Here is a 20,023-nt window from a genome sequence, read left to right as displayed (position 1 = left end):
CTTCACATTGTCTTTATTACGCATTTTTATTACGTGTTGCTTTGGATTGTCTAATAAAGGTTTATTGCATTTCTTTGTGTATCCATTTTGAAGAGCCCCTGTAATTCTGGGCTTGTGTAGGTATTTAAAAGAAAACATGGCCCTACCTTTAAAAGGGGGATTTCCAATAAAGTACATTTTAATTAATAGATCTTGGAATAATAATTTCCACAATTGGATGTGTTTAAATATAATGTTCCTGTGCTGAGATAATCTTATAAATGTGCCTCTGCTGTGTAATGGCTGTGTCTGACCGTACAGGGACATGATCTGATCAGCTCCTGGGCAGGGGGGAGAAAAAGAGAGGATACAGACAAGACAGCACGGGATCACAGCTGATTCGTTCTGTCAGATAAAACATTTGCTGCTTGTTTTTAGTCATATTTTACCTCACAAAAAGAATCAGCTGTGATCTCATGCTGTCCTGTCTGTATACTCTCTTTTGCGTCCTCCCAGGAGCTGTGATATGATCCCTGTACGGTCAGACACAGCCATTACACAGTACACAGCAGGGACACATTTATAAGATTATCTCAGCACAGGAACATTTTTTTTTTTTTTAAACACCCAATTGTGAAAATTATTATTCCAAGATCTATTAAATTAAAATGCACTTTGTTGGAAAACCCCTTTAAAAAAGGGTAGGTTTACAGTAAATGTAATTTTAACAGATTTTTCACGTATGAAAATAGTAAAAAAAAAAAAAAAAAAAAAAAAAAAAAAAATTTTTTGGGCACAGTCTTGTGTATGGGGCATCTTCTGCTTATAACCACTTCATATTCAAATTTGTTTTGTTTTTTTTTTCTTCAAGCAGATACAGAGTCCTACAGGTGTTTTACCACTGAAATCAAGAGGAAGCTTAGTCAAGAAAGTACCGGTATTTGACGCAGCATAATGTGGATTTCGTAGAAGAATCCATTCCAAACCCTACGTCAAAAACCTCTGTGTGAGCCTACCCAAGGTACGTCCACAGGAGACGGAGGCAGAGGATTTTCCACTAGTGATATGTGTGCAGAAAATCCACTGCGGATTACAGTGAGTGTGGATGAGATCCTAGGAAATCTCATGGCTGTGGAAGTGATCCTGCAGTGCGGATGTAAAATCTGTAACATTTCAACGTATGCTGCACATTTTCACCCTGTACTTCACCCTCTGCACAGTGCAAAATTGGCGCCAAATCCACATGCTTGCAATAAAATATAAAAATCTGCTCCAATTTTTGCAAAAACATCTCCTTAAAGCACCGATGAGGAACACTTCACATACTAAAAATGAGATAACACCGCTGCCTCAGTCCCCGAGCAGCAAAGTAGACAATCAATATATATATGGCGCTATTGGGGGTGATCGACATTATACTTTGTATATCACCTTGGGAAACATGATTAACACCAGAAATCCTCAAGATCACAAAAACACACGAAATGCAGGGCTCAGGGAAGCAAACGAACAGACAAGCATCATGTAGAGACACAAAAACAACCAAAGTTACCTGCAGCGAGCCCGAGGTCCATGATGACCGGCTATACGAACGGCTTATCATGGTACTGCTCCGCATGAGGCCATGAGAAATTAAGAGTAATAACTACACGAGGGGAGCAGATTATCTCCAATACTGGCACAAAAGTTTAAAAAATGCTCTGGGTGTGTCCGCAACCCGAGGCAGAGGGAAGAACAGGCTCGGTGGGTTTACCGCGTCTCCCTCTTGGTTATGGAACCAGCTTATTGTTTGAGCTTCTGGCTGGGAACATTTCATGCTCCAACTCGGCACAACTCGGGAACGTCATATGATCCAAGCAAGAGATATCATGTGGAAGCGGAGCCCGCTATCCGCATACAGAAGCTAAGCCAGGCACAATTACACCACACAACACTTCGCACGGTCCTCTCGGCTTCACTTCTTAAGGGGGTTTTACACTAAGCGATATCGCTAGCAATATCGCTAAAACGTCACTGGTTTTGTGACGTTATAGCGATATTGCTAGCGATATCGCTATGTGTGATACTTACCAGCGACCGGCTCCCCCGCTGTTCATCGCTGATCGCGCGAGAATGTCCGGCTCCATTTCTCGTCGGGCGCTTCCTGCTGAGACTTCCTGCTGTGACGACGAGCGACTCTGGACGCGGGCGGGAGGACGCAGGATCGCTGTGTGTGAATGGTAAGTATCGTGCGCTGCGTCGCTGCTGCATCGGTGTGAGATCTTTCTGTATGAAAGCTCACTAGCGATCATTTAGCGATGCACCAGCGATCCTGACCGGGTCGGATCGCTGGTTGGATCGCTGGTGCATCGCTAAATGTAGATTCTCACAATTGAACTTTTCCGCTATACACTTCAGAAATCTTGCCGCACAGGAATTACAACCTTTTATTATGTAATAATAATTTTTTTTATTTTTTTTTAAAGTAGGCTTAGGTGGTAAGAAAACGATTAAACATTAGATTCCTGGTAAACTTGCCCAACTTCTAATAAGATTATGCCCTGGTGACCAACAAACTGCCTGTGCAGCAGAGACTGCCGGAAATGGCCGAGCGCACCACTCCGTTTTCTCCGGCAGTCCCATAGACAAATAGAGAGGATGTGGAGGTAGCGCACATCCGCTCCATTCAAGACAGAGTTCTGTGGCAGACTTTCGTTCTTGGGATCGCTGGGGGTTCCAGCACTCAGGAAACTGCACCCCATCCTATGGAATGGGGATAATATACTAAACTGGGGAAAAAAAAAAACCTTTAAAAGGGTTATTCTTCTCTGCACAGATCATTTCCCCGAGTCATGTTCTTACAGATAGCCAAGGGGCCCAGGAGGCGAGACACCCTGCGATCAGCAAGTTCTCCTACCTTTTCGATAGGGAATAACTTCGTGTACTGCAAATAATCCTTTAATGGCTGCACTAAAGCATCACAATTTTGTATATGGCTTAGAAATCTGCTTAGTACAGTTATAGTTAGCATTAGGATTTGTTCATTGTAAAAGTAGAATAATATTTTGGTTATTTCCTTAATTACAGCGCCACTCTTGCTCAATGTCAGAGTCTGATACTGCACCTCAGCCTAACTCACTGCCATTTAAATATACACACCACAGACAGAAGAGGCCTCCTTTCTGGAGGGGAAAAAAAAAACAACAAAAAAAAAAAAAAAAAACAGGGTTCGATTTAGTTTTGGGAAATGATCCCACAACCAAAGGGAATCCTGATCTAATTCCATAATGGACTGTGCAGCTTTTACCACAATCAGAAGTGTAGAAATCCGCAGCAGTTGCACGCCGCCCTTCACTCTGCAGAGTTCCTTTATTTGCCTTTGCTATAGCCAAGGTGGGGTCAGCTGTTCCTCCCGGACCCTCCGGATGGTGAGTAACAAAGTTCAAATCTGGAGCAGCAGAGGCCAGGAGGGAGGGATGGAGGCCTGGCGCAGCCGTCGTCGTACCAGCTGGAAGGTCACTGTGAAAGGCATTGGAAGTGTGAGAGGACTCTGAAGAACGTCCCGAGTGTTTGGAAGGGGGGAGAATGTGTCCACAACCACAGATCCCCTCGTCTTCTTCAGAGTCATGACCAACGCAGTCCTCGGAAAGCTCATCAGAAGCATCTTGGTAGAAGGACAAGGCCGGAGTCTGAAGCTCGTCAACTAACGTCCCGTACGGACAACGGTCATAATCACTGCCGGCTAAGTCCTGCATAGACGCCTTGGTCCTTTCACAGTCCCGTAAGAGTGAGATGGCTTCATCATCCGGCTGAGTGCACAGCTTCGGAAAAACAACTTGTCGGCAGCAATGACAACAAATGCTGTTCCCCATTATCCTAGACGAGGCCTCTGTATAAGACACGTACCTCTCACCCGCATGATTCCCAACTTGCCACTTGTGCAGGGACGTTACTATTAATAAAAAGGCACCGTGGCTGGCCAGCCTGCAGATCCTGAATGTGATTCTGAAGGGTGGTGCATGGGCTACAAAGTGTCATTGGCCCAAGGCCAACACTGGGCCCCTAGCAATGCCCAGAGGCTTAGAGACAGTGAATTTCATGGCCTCCTACACAAGAATATTAAAAGAGGCCTAAACCAGGAGAGAAAGCCCTCCATAACTGCAAATCAAAGTTAACTCTTCGGTAACAACAAAATGCAGCAACAATGATAAACGTTTGTCAGACCCGGAAGGAGAACTGGAACATTTCGGCACAAATTGCTCAACACCATTTAAGAAGAAAAAATCGTTAGAGGGGTTTTCTCAAAATCACAAGTTCTAGCCATAGGACCGCAAATAACTTGCTGATTATTGGGGTCTGAACGCTGGAACCCCCACTAATCATGAGAACAGGGATCCACATCTTCAATGGAGAGGAGGTGCACATGCTCAGCCTCGGCTCCATTCATCGTCCATGGGCCTGTCGGAAATGGCCAAGGGTGCTTCTGGGATCATAGAATCATAGAATCGTAGAGTTGGAAGGGACCTCCTGGGCCATCTGGTCCAACCCCCTGCTCAAAGCAGGATTCGCTAAATCATCCCAGTCAGATGTCTGTCCAGCCTCTGTTTGAAGACTTCCATTGAAGGAGAACTCACCACTTCTCGTGGCAGCCTGTTCCACTCATTGATCACTCTGTCAAAAAGTTTTTTCTAATATCTAATCTGTGTCTCCTCCCATTCAGTTTCATCCCATTGCTTCTAGTCTTTCCTTGTGCAAATGAGAATAAAGTTGAGCCTTCTACAATGTGACAGCCCTTTAGATATTTGTAGACAGCAATTAAGTCTCCTCTCAGTCTTCTCTTTTGCAAACTAAACATTCCCAAATCCTGCAACCTTTCCTCATAAGACAGGGTTTGCAGACCGGTCACCATTCTGGTCGCTCTTTTCTGAACTTGCTCTAGTTTGTTGATGTCTTTTTTAAAATGTGGTGCCCAAAACTGGACACAATATTCCAGATGAGGTCTGACCAAAGAGGAGTAGAGGGAAATAATGGATTCACGTGATCTAGACTATGCTTCTGTTAATACATCCTAGAACTGCATTTGCCTTTTTTGCTGCTGCATCACACTGTTGACTCATATTCAGTCTGTGATCTATTAGTATACCCAAGTCTTTTTCACATGTGCTGTCACTTAGCCCTATTCCTCCCATTCTATATATGCTTTTTTCATTTTTATTGCCCAGATGTAGTACTTTGCATTTCTCCCTGTTAAAAACCATTCTGTTAGTTGCTGCCCACTTCTCCAGTTTATTTAAATCTTTTTGAATCCTCTCTCTCTCTTCTCTAGTATTAGCTATCCCTCCTAGCTTTGTGTCATCAGCAAATTTAATCAGTTTACCCTCAATTCCTTCATCTAAATCGTTGATAAAGATGTTGAACAATACAGGGCCCAGGACAGAGCCCTGTGGTACCCCACTTGAGACATTCTTCCAACTGGATGTGCAGCCATTTACGACCACTCTTTGGGTCCGATCACTAAGCCAGCTATGAATCCACCTAACAGTTGCCTTGTCCATTCCATACATTTTTTCAATAAGGATTGTATGAGAGACTTTGTCAAATGCTTTGCTGAAGTCAAGATATACTATATCTACAGCATTTCCTTGATCCACCCAATCAGTGATACCGTCATAGAAGGAAATTAAGTTAGTCTGACATGACTTATTAGTTACAAACCCATGCTGACTCTGTTTGATCACTTCATTCTTATCCAGGTATTGACTTACATGTTGTTTAATAATTTGTTCAAAGATCTTTCCTGGTATAGAAGTCAGACTCACCGGCCTATAGTTGCCTGGGTCCACCTTCTTCCCCTTTTTGAAGATAGGAACAACATTTGCTCTTCTCCAGTCTTCTGGCACTTCTCCTGTTCTCCAAGAATTTTCAAAGATTATGGAGAGTGGTTCAGAAATTTCTTCTGCTATCTCCTTCAGTACTCTGGGGTGTAATTCATCTGGACCTGGAGACTTGAATTCATTTAGGTCAGCTAAGTGTTTCCTCACTATCTTTCTGTTTATAGATATCATGATGGCTGTATTCTGTTATAGACAAGGCCTCGCACAGTAAGGCTAGTTTCACACTAGCGTTTTTTTGCGCTGCGTTTTTGCACATGCGTCCTTTTCCCCTATCCTTAACATGGGTGTGCATGGTCTAGCGTTTGCAGGCGTTCGTACGCGTTTCACGTGCGCATGCATTTTTTGTAGTGTGCGCCCAAGCGCGCCGGACGTTACCTGTTGCAATTTTGGTCCGTCCGACCTGTCTCAAAAAAACGCATGCGCACGGAATGCGCAAAAAAAACACACTACAGTCTATGGGAACGCAGATGTGCGCATGGACATGCGCACGTCTGCGTTTAAAAACGCATGCGTTTTAAAAGTAAAATTGGCTAAAAAATGGTTAAAACACATGCGCAAAAAAGCAGCAAACGCATACAAAACGCATGATGCGTTTGCACTGCGCAAAAACACGCTAGTGTGAAACTAACCTAAGGCAGTATGATGGCCATAATACAGCCAACATTCAGTGCATGGGGTGCTGATATGCATTTTAGGTAAAGTGTTATCTTCATACAGACACCACAACTAACCAGTGTGCAGACCTGCGTTACCTCTGCTCCTCTGACAGACGAGGAGCTCCGGCAGGGGAGTAACAAGAAAATTAAAAGCAGAGTGTCAAATTATAGGGACACATAGATGTATTAAGAAACAGATCTATTTCAAGTTTGTTTGTTTTTTTTTTATTTATTATTCCATAAGCTTGTTTTGATGGAAATATAACCAAATCAGTCTTTAACCACTCTGCTGTTCCAGCACTGCCTCCGGTCATTGACATAGCTACAGCATGTGACCGCTGCAGCCAATCACTAGGCTCCAAAGTGATGTTGAGGCAGGTGGCACAAGACCGCTGAGATTAGCTGCAGCTGTCACATACTGTAGTTGTGATGTCCTCAATGATGCCATGTCAAAATCAACAGTGTAGAGGAAGCGCTGTAACAGATAAACAAGATTGATTCTGAAACTTTTAAACCACATTCCTATGTGGAAAAAAAAAATTAAACTGGAAAACCCCTTTGATTTTTTTTTTTTTACAGAAATTACAGTTATCATATTATAGGTGATAAATGTCTGATCAATGAGACCCCCATGATTACTAGGATTAGGGGCCCCAAATGCCACGATCACCCTTATTGCCCGCCATTCAATATGTATCGGGCTGGAGGCAAAAGATGAGATCTGTACCTGGCTGTCACGGATCTCGATTCGCACTCGTCCTCACTGAGGCTGTGCAGTCAGGTTGGACAGGCGGTGCTGGACCCTGTACTAGTCATTACAAAGAAATCGCACGGATGAAATATGAAATTACTTATCAACAGGATAAATATCTATTGTGAACGCCATTTTATTTAGATGCATCAGAATAAATCTACAAAGTCATTCATAAGGTCCCTAAGGAGGCTGCAAGAACACAAGGCTTGGTTCATAAATGGCTTGGAAGCCAGAAGGCTGGACACGACAGAGGCCGGTGGCGCCCTTGGACCCTTCTGAGTCTTATAATTTCATTTTATAGGCTATTTTTTCTGCCAAAAACTAAAAGGACCCCCGACACTTGACATACCTTTTTAGAATCAACAGCATACGAATATTTTGTTTTGAGAAAACGATCGGCTACTGTGATCATCGACCCTGCAATAGAAATAGTGCACACTACTATTTTTTATAAACCTGACTAATCATTAATCGGAATTAGGACAGAGTCTGATTGTTATCAAAGTGCAGGTTCGGGATATCTGTGTGTGAGTCGCATCCGGCCGGCAGGAACCAGGACATTACCTTGGAAGGTTTCCTCACACTACAGACTCTTCTAGGGCATATGGACGGCAGCGGTTCCTTACGCTCTATAGTGGACCCATATACAGCGCTCTGAAGTTCTCGTCTACTCCTGCAATGTGTGGCGTCCTTTATCCCGGGTGACTCATTTTTAATAAGTCCTCTGTATATATGCGTGTCAATATTGATGAGGCCTCAATTCATCAAACCTTGCTTGCTCTCACTGGTCTTGATGTGGCGGCGTGTTTGGAGTCTGCTGCTCCTGATTCACTAAGAGGCACACACCTTTACATAAAGAGCATGGCACCTCAGAGAAGTGATATACACCTCTGTGTGCCTCGTCACAAATCTTACCTTAGTTAAAGACTAGAGTAAGATTTCTGGTGTAAAGTACACCACATCTAGCCATGAATTCGATAATGCGCTGTTCCTGCCCCAGTTCTGCCCATTTTGACAGAGCTGGGCGAAACTGACATATAAAACGCCTAAAGTTTCTATGCAGTCTTAAAAAGGTTTTCCCACAAAGTTAATTTTATGAACATTTTAATCAATAGATCTTGGAATAATAATAATTTCCACAATTGGAGGTGTTTAAATAAAATGTTCCTGTGCTGAGATAATCTTATAAATGTGCCCCTGCTGTGTACTGTGTAATGGCTGTGTCTGACCGTACAGGAACATGGTCTGATCATATCACAGCATCATGTTAGAAACTTTCAGCACAGGTATAATGCACTGGAATGCATTATACCTGCAATCAAAGTAAAAAAGTGAAAGTCCCATAAAGGGACTACGTAAAAAAGGAATTAAAAAAATTACATAATAAAAAAGTCCATTAATACACATTTTTATGTTAAAAAAAAAAAAAGTATACATGTTTGGTATTGCAGTGTCCATAACAATCCGATCTATAAAACAGTCATGCTAGTTAACCCCTTCAGTGAACGCCGTAAACACAAAAAAGTAGCAAACAATGCTTTATCATCATACCGCTTGGAAAAAGTGGAATAAAACGTGAGCAAAAAGACGAATGTAAATACAAATAGTTAACTGAAAACGCCATCTTGTCCTGCAAGAAACAAGCTGCCATACAGCTCTATCAGCGTAAAAATAAAAAACGTTCTAGCTCTCAGAATAAAGCAATGCAAAAATTATTTTTTTTAAATTAAAGTTTTTATTGTGTAAAAGTGCCAAAACACAAAACACTATATAAATATGGCATCGCCGTAATCGTACTGACCCGAAGAATAAAGTGGCCAGAAAAAAAAAAAAACAATTCCTGAAATGATGTTTTTTTGTTCATTGTGCCTCCACAAAAATCGGAATAGAAAGCGATCAAAAAATGTAACATGCCTGAAAATGGTACCAATAAAAAAAGTCAGCCCATCCCGCAAAAAACAAGCCATCAGATGACTCTGTGGGCCATAATATGGAAAAATTATAGCTCTCAAAATATGGCTCTCAAAAAACTTCTCCTTGCAAAAAAAAAAAGAAAAAAAAAAGGCCTTTTAGTGTGTGACAGCAGCCAAACATAAAGGCATGATATAAATCTGGTATCGCTGTAATCGCATCAACCTGAAGAATAGAGTCGCCTAATCACTAATACAGCACGAGGAATGGCATAAAAAATAAATAAAACCAATTCTTCACCTGCTGTTGATTTTTTAATTCTGCCTCCCCAAAGATCGCAGTAAGGCTCTGCGCACATTTATCCTGCGCTATGCGCTGAGCGCTAGCACCGGGGTTTCTGTGTACATCTCTGAAATACGTGATTCAGACAGAACCCAGAGTGGAAAATTCCCTATAACGAGGCAGATTGAGGCACTGTGAACGCCAAAGGACCTGTGATCTGGCCGCCAGGTCTCCGTCTTTTTAGGCGTGCATAGAAACGCGGTCCACCATAGTTTTGTGCACCTATGAAAGGAAGGACAACGCTGGACAGATGCCAGACAGAGTCCACAATAACTCTGCTGCCTCTTTATAGTGATCGATCCCTTGGGGGGTTTCATCTGACACTCGGAGAGTTAGATGGAAACCCTAAAGTGCTCAGCGTAGAGCGCCGCCGGATAAATGATAGCCCAAATGTTATGTAAAATGTATCCAATAAAAGCTTCAACTCAATCCTCAAAAAAGCAAATCCCCACTCAGGTCCATCATCTGTTAACAGAAATATAGGGGGCTTCCATGTTACTGGTAGCACAAAGGCTCTGGAAAAGCAAACTGGCTCCTGACCTGTCAAAAGAAATTAAATGAATTCTGCGCTCTCAAAACCAAATGCCCCCCCCCCAGTGTGCATAAACCACCTTTAGCGTTCACATATGGTAGGCGTATCATTTCCAAAATGGGGTCACTTGAGGGGGGAAACTGCTCTTCTAGCACTTAGGAGCTCTGTATATGGAGTCCACAAACTATTCTAGGAAAATCTGCGTTCCATGACGCTAATCGCGTTCTGTCCCTCCCGAGTCTCGCCGTATGGCTAAAGAGGATTGTACATCCACATATGGGGTATTTCTGTATTCAGCAGAAATTGTGGGACACATTCTGGTGCCAATTTTACCCACTTCTTGTGTGAAAATATAAAATCTGGGGCTAAAACAAAATTGTTGTGGTAAAAATGTAATTATTTTTTCTTCACTGCCCAAGGGTATAAAATTCTGTGACTCAACGATGGGGACAAAATGTTCACGCCACCCGTAATTCATCAAGAGTTGTGTTTTGTAAAATGGGGTCACTTATGAGGAGTCCTGCTGTTCTGGCACCTCAGGGGTTCTCCCAGTGGGTCATGGAAACCTCAAAGCATAATCGTAAAATCTGCACTGTAATATGGCGCTCCTTCCCTTTTGAGCTTTGCACTGTGCCACAAACGTAGTTTTCACCTACACATGGGGTATTGGCACACTCAGGAGAAGATAGACCCCAAAACTTTGTTGTGCAATTTCTCCTGTTACCCTTGATAAAATAAAAAATTTGGTGCCAAAAGATGATTTCTGTGGAAAAAAAATGTGATTTTTGATTTTCGATGCTCTACGTTATAAACTTACGGTATATGAAGCACTTGGGGGTTCAAGGTGCTCAGCACACATCTAGATAAGTCCCTTGAGGGGTCTAGATTCCAAAATGGTGTCATTTGTGGGGTTTCCACTGTTTAGGCACATCAGGGGCTCTTCAAACGCGACATGGTATCTGCTCAATTCCAGCCAATTTTGGGTTCAAAACATGAAACGGCGCTCCTTCCCTTCTGAGCCCTGCTGTGCACACAAACAGTGGTTTTCCTCCTCACGTGGGGTATCTGCGTACTCAGGAGAAATGGAACAATTTTGGGGGTCCATTTTCTCCTGCTACCTTTGTTAAAATAAAAAATTGGTGCTAAAAGATGATTTCACGCCAGCCTTTCTAGAAAACACCGGCGAATGTCTAAACGCTGTGTCTAACATCATGTCCTCACTATATCTGAAACTGAACCTGTCAAAGACTGAACTCCTTGTGTTTCCTCCCTCTACTAATGTACCTAACCTATACCCGACATTGCCATTTCCGTGTGTGGTTCCACTATTACTCCCCAGCAATATGCCCGCTGTCTTGGGGTCATACTTGACTCTGGGCTTTCCTTTGTCCCCCACATCCAATCACTGGCTCGATCTTGTTATCTGCACCTCAAAAACATTTCTAGAATTCGACCCTTTCTTAGTTTTGACTCCACAAAAACTCTGTTTCTCGTATTCATTCTCGTCTCGACTATTGTAACTCTCTTCTAATCGGTCTTCCTCTTACCAAACTCTTCCCCCCTCCAATCTGTCTTGAATGCTGCTGCCAGGATCATATTCCTCACCAATCGTTACACCGATGCCTCTACCTTGTGCCAGTCATTACACTGGCTGCCCATCCACTCCAGAATCCAGTACAAACTTATTACCCTCACCCACAAAGCTCTCCATGGCTCAGCACCACCCCACATCTCCTCCCTTGTTTCAGTATACCATCCTACCCGCGCCCTCCGTTCAGCTGATGACCTGAGGTTAGCATCCTCAATCAGAACCTCCCACTCCCATCTCCAAGACTATACACGTGCTGCGCCAATTCTTTGGAATGCACTTCCCAGGTCAATACGATTAGCCCCCAATCCCCACAATTTTAAGCGTGCCCTGAAAACTCATTTATTCAGACTGGCCTACCGCCTCAACACGTTAACCTAATCTATCCCTATGTGGCACAGCCAAAAGTATTTACCATAACCAGGTTCCCCGCATCATGTTCTCACATGCTTTATGCATCGATTAGCCCTCTGCGTCTGTACTGTTACACACTTAACATTATGGCTGGTCCATACAATCAGGGCAACTGTTACCACCCACCTTTCGTGTCTCCCTTTTTTCTTTCCCCCTCAGACTGTAAGCTTGCGAGCAGGGCCCTCATTCCTCTTGGTATCTGTTATGATCTATGTGATTATTGTTATGCTGTAATGTCTATTGTCTGTACAAATCCCCTCTGAAATGTAAAGTGCTGCGGAATATGTCGGTGCTATAGAATTATTATCTTTGTGGAAAAAATGTGATTTTTAATTTTCACGGCCCTACGTTATAAACTTATGTGAAGAACTTGGGGGGGGGGGGGGGTTCATGGTGCTCAAACATCTAGCTAAGTCCCTTGAGGGGTCTAGTTTCCAAATGGGGTAACTTGTGGGGGTTTTCCACTGTTTAAGCACATCAGGGGCTCGCCAAACGCGACATGGCATCCTCTCTTGATTCCAGCCAATTTTATGTTCAAAACCTCAAATGGTGCTTCTTCCCTTCCGACCCCTGCAGTGCACCTAAATCATCATCTTCCTCCACACATGGGGTATCGGTGTACTCAGGAGAAATTGCACAACATATATTGTAGTTAAAGTTCTCCTGATACCCTTCAGAAAATTAAAAAAAAAAAAAAAAAAAAAATTGTGTCTGAAGTAAAATTTGTGTGAAAAAAAGTTAAACGTTCATTTATTCCTTCCACATTGCTTCAGTTCCTGTGAAGCAACTGCAGGGTTAATAAACTTGTTGAATGTGGTTTTGGACACCTTGAGGGGTGCAGTTTTTAGAATGGTGTCACTTTTGGGTATTTTCTGTCAAATAGCCCCTCCAATGTGACTTCAAATGTGGTGGTCCCTAAGAAAAATGGTTTGGTAAATTTTGTTGGAAAAATTAGAAATCGCTGGTCAACTTTTAACCTTATAAATTCCTAACAAAAAAAAAAATAAAATATATGTTTCCAAAAATGTGCTGCTGTAAAGTAGACATGTGGAAAGTTTTATTTATTACCATAACTATTTAACGCTTTGATTTAGGGGCATAAAAATTAACAGTTTGAAAATTGCTACATTTTCAAAATTTTTGCCAAATTTACATTTTTTTTCACAAATAAACAAGAAATTTTACTACTATCATAAAGTACAATATGTCACAAAAAACAATCTCAGAATCAGTGGGATCCGTTGAAGCGTTCCAGAGTTATAGCCTCAAAGTGGCGGTGGTGAGAATTCAAAATTAAAGGCCTGGTCACTAACCTACAAAGTGGCTTGGCCCTTAATTGGTTAGAAATGTACATTGTTGGTGGAAAAACCCCTTTAAGGCCGGTTTCACATTTGCGCTTTATAGCGCAGCGACGGCCTGCACACGGCCGCCGCTAAGGCCCGCCCCCTACCAGCTCTCTGCCCGCCCCATCCGGTCATCGCCGCCTACTAGCGCACATGGGCGCTTGCGATCTGCGCACCCTATCTTTAGCATAGGGTGCGCAGATCGTGCGCTGGCCATGCGCTAGCAGGATTTTGCAGTGTGCTGCGCTTGATGCTTCAGTGCGGAGTCCATCATTTCCCTACACCTGCTCACCTCCCCCGATTCAATCTGAGAGCTTTGGTTTCATAGACCAAGAGCAGGGTGGGGATAGATGAAGGTGTATAGAACTCACTGCCATGAAGCACCGAGCGCCTGTACCTGGTGTGAACTTCATTCTGTGCTGACAGTCCCTTTAAATGATATGGTTTTGTGGCGTTAAACACCCGATCCGCTGCCACTGATCTCAGCAGTTTGTACGGTCCGACGAGCTGCCAAGAACGATGATGTTTGTGAAGCACACGAGATCATTTCATCAGATGCTTGGCTCGCTCGTCACGTTACCTGCGGCGTGACTACTGCAAGGTTATCATGAGACGAGCGCTCTAACGGGTAAAGGTCACTTGTGTTTGCGGTTCCTTTGAGTATGTGAGGTTTTAAATAAAGCGGCTTTGTTTTTGATAATTCCCGTTACTTTGCTTTGGTAAAACTTTATTGATAATGTCATGAGTGGATTACAGGCGTTTCTGCTGCCTTTTTTTTCATCTGGGGATTTTCCTTATCTCATTCAAGTCTACAGGGAAAATAAAAAAGTAAGATTTTATGCACAAAGGTATAGTTAACGCAAGAACGGACATGTCGCACATTTCAAAACCGCCCGGCAGGTCAGTTTCTGCTGCGCCGTGGGTGTGAGATTTGTATAGATCCCATCTGCTGTGCTGGATCTAGAAGATGGGGGGAAATCATTTCTGTGACTAGAAATCTCATCGATGTTGCAGGAGATTGCCCGCGTAGTCAGGACACGCACTGCTGACAATGGCCGCTTGTGTGCACGGAGCCGTTTAGTCAGCACACATCACTTTCCACAGTCTGACTGAATTTTGCTGCAGATAAGAGTAGAAAAATCCGCGACAAGTGTGAACTTGCCCAACTCTCACTTTGCTGGTATTGCTATAGAAGAGTATGTATTTATTTACATTGCCCTCACAGCACTGACAAATGGCTGCCACCTCTGATAATGTGGCTACTCAGCAGCTGCTGAGGGTGCATGAACGTCTCACTACGGCACAAAACGAGTTAACCTAACCCTCTGTGTCCGCTCAGTAACCTAGCGCTCGCTTCCTGTTTCTACTGCCAACCACAACATGGCGCGCAGACACTTCCGGGTTCAGGGGGCGCAACCAAATATGTGAGACTAAACGGGGGAAGGTGTGTTCACATGTACACAACTCTGAAGCTGGCATCCGTGCGGCGCTCGGGGACCGAGCAGTGTTACGTATAACGATAAACACGGCCGTTCACTAGGCATTAGCTAAGGGCAATGGCTGACGGCGACCGCTATTTATACTGCACCCCCTAAATGTGAGGGACAATGGTTTGGTCGAATGAAGGTGACCTTGATTAAAGCTCTGGAAGTAGATGTCAAACAGCGCGGACTGCGTGCTGCCACAGAGCGCGCCTGTCAGCGCTGCACACGGGGGAGCTATGGCCGCCTGCAGAACACATGACGGCCATCACGGCTGCTGTCTGCTCGGATTATTGCACGAGTTCTCCGCAGTCATGACAAGACTCCTCAGGCCACAGTCACACGGTCAGTATTTATAACCAAAACCAGGCGTGGAACAATCAGAGGAAAAGTATAATAGAAACCCGTCACCACTGCTGGATTTATCACCCACTCCTGGTTTTGGCTTATAAATACTGAGGTAAAAAACGCACCAAATACTGACTGTGTGAACATGGCCTAATACACAGCAATAAAAAAACCATCGCTGCACACAATCATGGGAACTCCACGCGAGTCTGAGGCCGTTGGTTTTCTGCATGAGACCGGATGGAGTGATCAGCCATTTTTGCTGCACGCTTCATTCTTGTACAACACTCAGGGTGTGTGCGCACATTGCGGATCTGCTGCGTCATACGGAACCATTTAAGTCTATGCAAAATGAAAAACGCAGTGCATACATTGCCGATTTTTCCGCGGCTTTAAATCCGCAGCATGTCACTTTTGTGCGGATTCCGCAGCGGTTCGGCACCTGCTCCATGACAGGTGTCAAACCACAGGCCAGTCCGCAGCGTGTGCACGCACCCTCACAAGCCCGCTGACTTGCTTTAGTTTCATCTCCAGTCTGAGCTGGATACGCCTCAGGATTTTTTATTCCTATTGATGAACATGAAAAACAAACGAAAACCGTGAACATGCCCAGATACTACGACGAGTATTTGTTCTACCCAAGAAAAGCACGAATCGATCATATACATGAGACATGGACGTCAACCCGAGGCCTAGATCACAGTCTATCGGGATTCTCTATGGGAAGTTTACAGTTCCATAAAGTAGGGATGTAACGTTATTGCCTGAAAATACGACCACAATAGAGCAGCTTTAGGCTTGTTACAGGGGGCTCACACTGCCCACAACAGAACGGACATCACTAGTGACTGCGTCCTGATCAGTGACATTACGGGGCCAGGACAGTCCGATGTTGGGACTGGATCCAGCTCGGGGGGATTTCTGCCATTACAGACTCCGACATCGCATTATAACCGGCTACATGTAGATATGTATTGGAGGTCGTCGCAATCATCCGGATTCCCGTCAGTGATTTCTAGCAAACAGGAAAGTCTGACTACAGAGCAGAAAATCCACGATACAAAAAAAAGAAAAAGGTTTACAGCTCATCCCATTAAGCCCATGCACAGCTTGGCTGACAGAAAAGCAGGAATAAGTCACGCTCCAAGACCTGTGGCTATATACTGTGAAGACCTCACAGCGACGGCCACGAGCCAACAATGCCCAGATCTAGGTCCTGCCACCAAGCGGAGTCACAACTCCCGCAGCTTGGACGGCGAAGCGGAATCATGGCTGTGATGACACATTCTATTCCTCCCACAAGCCCTGTGCAATGATCTGGAGTGGACACCAGTCCAAACTGCAGCTCCGGAGGATCCTGTGATGTCCAGCACTGGCCTCCTTCATGTATAAGAGGCCGCAGGAGCTGTCAGACCATTGGTGACTTCTATAGTCCCACACGTATCAACCATCAACAGCCCTTGTCCAGAAAAGAGGTCACCCACCACACAAGGGTAACGTGCCTGACAGGAGTCACTTATTACACGCACTTCAGGCTCTTGCTGCGTTCCACAATGTGGCCGGCTTTACAGATCAAGGACAAGCGGCTATGTACTACAACATCGGAGGCCATTGGGGCAGGGGAAGTAATCCACGGCCAGGAACAGAAGGGCGCCGTACAGTCCCAGCCACACCGATCCCAAGGGCATCATGTCAAAACGGTCCATACAGCAGGCAAGCGTGTGCCCGAGCCATCACAAGGGCGCTATGTGCAGGGCCCACGTCATTTTATAGGATACTTCACCTGAGACCTAGACCTGATGTCAAGCAAACTCAAAAAATACTAGCGCACCCCTAAGCCCCTCACAGTTGCCCTGATATCATAGGCACTGATCTCCAATCTATGCCCATGTGCCAGGCCGATATTACATCTGTCCCGCTCACTGCGCAATCAGCGGCCGGCATGGTGGAGCAGACGGTAATTATCGTGCACTGGTGATTTCTAGAGACGGTGCACCATGTGGCGGTATATCTTACTGTGATGCTTCCTTAAAAAACAAAAAAACTCAAGTCACATATTAGGAGACAATTCAGATTGTCAGTAGCGGACAGTCAGGAGTAATTGGCCATCATTAATCTACACGACTTGCAGAGCTGGGAAAGAAGATCAAGGACTAATTCTATACAGAAATACTCAGGGCAACCCCCCCCCCCCCAGAGGGGCAGCACAGGGCAACCCCCCCCCCCCCAGAGGGGCAGCACAGGGCAACCCCCCCCCCCCAGAGGGGCAGCACAGGGCAACCCCCCCCCCCCAGAGGGGCAGCACAGGGCAACCCCCCCCCCCCCCCAGAGGGGCAGCACAGGGCAACCCCCCCCCCCCCAGAGGGGCAGCACAGGGCAACCCCCCCCCCCCAGAGGGGCAGCACAGGGCAACCCCCCCCCCCCAGAGGGGCAGCACAGGGCAACCCCCCCCCCCAGAGGGGCAGCACAGGGCAACACCCCCCCCCCAGAGGGGCAGCACAGGGCAACACCCCCCCCCCAGAGGGGCAACACCGGGCACCCCCCCCCCCCACGAGGGGCAACACAGGGCATCCCCCCCCCCCCCCCCAGAGGGGCAGCACAGGGCATCCCCCCCCGGCCATCCCCCCCCCAGAGGGGCAGCACAGGGCAAACCCCCCCCCCCCAGAGGGCAGCACTGTCAGTAGCAGCACAGCGGGGGCACCGCCGATCTACATGCAATAATCCGGGGCCGTGTAGCGGACTGTCCTCGGTGTCAGCCGCAGATCACACTAAAGCAGGACGCTCCCTTACCGCAGCAGGGCCTCTTGTCCGGGCAGTGTGCGGGGGCCGCGGGGCTCTGCACGCCGGGCTCCTCCGTCTTGCTCACCATGTCCTCTGTGCTGGGGCTGGAGGTGGATGGCGCTGCTGGAAGGACAGAGCCGGCGCTGAACACACACACACGTGGTGCAGCTGTAACCTCTGCCACCCGACCTCCAAATCACTCCTGGACGGCAGCTGCCGAAGGACAAAACTCTAGCGGTGTGCTGACTCACTGAACGCCTTAAAGGGACAAGGATATATTTTTTTCTATCTGGCATAGCTACAGAGCCGGCTGAGGATAGATACCGCAGATGACTGTTGCGTTATTTTATGTAACAAGCCAGAGTGCAGTGTACAAAGAAAAAAAGTTAGACAGTAAGGCTATGTGCACACGTAGTTTTTTTGGTGTGCAGATTTTGGCTGTGTGCACACGCTGCGGATTATGTGCGGATTCATCCGCGCGGATTTTGTAAAATCCGCAGGTGAAACCGCAGGTCAAAAGACCTGCGGATTGCTCTGCGGTTTTGCCCTGCGGTTTTTCATCTCCTCAATGGAGGAGATGGCAAACCGCAGGAGAATCCGCAGAAAGAATTGACATGTCAATTCTTTCTGCGGATTGAAAACCGCAGATAATCCGCGCGGAAAATTCCGCACCGTCTGCACTGCGGTTTTTGATTCCCATAGGGAATCATGGTACTGTACACCGCAGCAAAAACTGCTGCGGGTCCGCAGCGGCCAAAACCGCTGCGGAACCGCAGCAAAATCCGCAGCGTGTGCACACAGCCTAAAACTGCAGCGTTTCTGCACCAAACAATTGACATGCTGCGGATTGTAAACCGCACGGAAAAAAACACAGCATGTGCACAGCGTTTTTTTTCCCCCATTTAAAATAAAGATTCTGTACAACGCAGCAGATTTCACTACGTGTGCACATACCCTAAGCTCCGTTCCCACAATGAGCTTTTGGTGAGTTTGACGCTGTGTATTTTCACTGTGTTAAATCCGCAGTGGAATCACGTAATCCGTACCTATATGTGTCAATAATGTTTTGTCAAAGCAAGAGAACAGGAGATATCACAAATAAAGCAGCTTTATTTACAGCAGGACACACCAAAAAGAGACAAAAAACACAGGGTAAAGATAGTTTCACACTAGCGTTTTTGAGCGCAGCGACGGCCTGCGCACGGCCGCCGCTAAGCCCCGCCCCCTGCCGCGCCTCCACCGGTAGCTCCGCCTACCGGCGCATGACGCTGCATGCGCCCTGCGTCCCCTATCTTTATCACTGGGGGCGCAGGCCGTGCGCAGTATGCATTTGGCGGCGCATGCGCCTTTTTGACGGTGCGCCGGCGCAACCAAACTGCAGCAGGTTGCGTTTGGCGCAGGTCGGCGCACCGTCAAAAGGACGCATGCGCCGCCAAACGCATACTGCGCACGGCCTGCGCCCCCAGTGATAAAGATAGGGGACGCAGGGCGCATGCAGCGTCATGCGCGGTAGGCGGAGCTACCGGCGGAGGCGCGGCAGGGGGCGGGGCTTAGCGGCGGCCGTGCGCAGGCCGTCGCTGCGCTCAAAAACGCTAGTGTGAAACTAGCCTTAAAAACACGATAATAAAATGCAAGTAACCTAATTGAGATAATAGGCTCAGTAATTCTGCAACAACAAAACGAACGAAAAGCTTGCAGTGGGAACGGAGCCTTAGGGTATAGGGATGAGCGAGTACTGTAGTATTCGGACTCACTGTACTCGTTACGAGTACCTCCTAATACTCGGGTACTCGTAAGGAGTACCGAGTCCAATGTAAGTCTACGGGAAATTCAATTAATGGGCGGGGACTGTGTGGGGACTGTGCCAGGCTATGCGGGACTGTGCGGGGACTGTGCCGTTGCTGTGCGGGACTGTGCAGGGCTTTGCAGATACTACGCGGGACTGTGCTGGGCTGTGTGAGACTGTGATGGGCCGTGCGGGGACTGTGCGGGGACTTGCGGGACTGTGCTGGCCTGTGCGG

The 20,023-nt window shown here is 46.2% G+C and overlaps 1 protein-coding gene across 2 annotated transcripts in view; it reads right to left on the bottom strand.

The window, feature by feature from the left end:
- Positions 1 to 18,218, bottom strand: part of CLUH (clustered mitochondria homolog) — a 67,774-nt gene extending 49,556 nt beyond the window's left edge. The window contains exon 1 of one of the 2 annotated variants that reach the window (XM_073565591.1): positions 18,012 to 18,218. In XM_073565591.1, coding sequence (XP_073421692.1) covers positions 18,012 to 18,090 — 79 coding nt within the window. In that variant the 5' untranslated portion in view covers positions 18,091 to 18,218. Of the gene's footprint in view, positions 1 to 1,531; positions 1,683 to 18,011 lie in introns of those variants that run through there. The other variant, XM_073565592.1, reaches the window with a different exon arrangement.
- Between the last annotated feature and the right edge of the window lie 1,805 nt (positions 18,219 to 20,023).

Source organism: Dendrobates tinctorius, unplaced genomic scaffold, assembly GCF_039654945.1.
Source record: "Dendrobates tinctorius isolate UK_male_01 unplaced genomic scaffold, ASM3965494v1 ptg000016l, whole genome shotgun sequence".
Taxonomy (NCBI): domain Eukaryota; kingdom Metazoa; phylum Chordata; class Amphibia; order Anura; family Dendrobatidae; genus Dendrobates; species Dendrobates tinctorius.
This window is presented reverse-complemented; position numbering and strand designations above follow the sequence as displayed.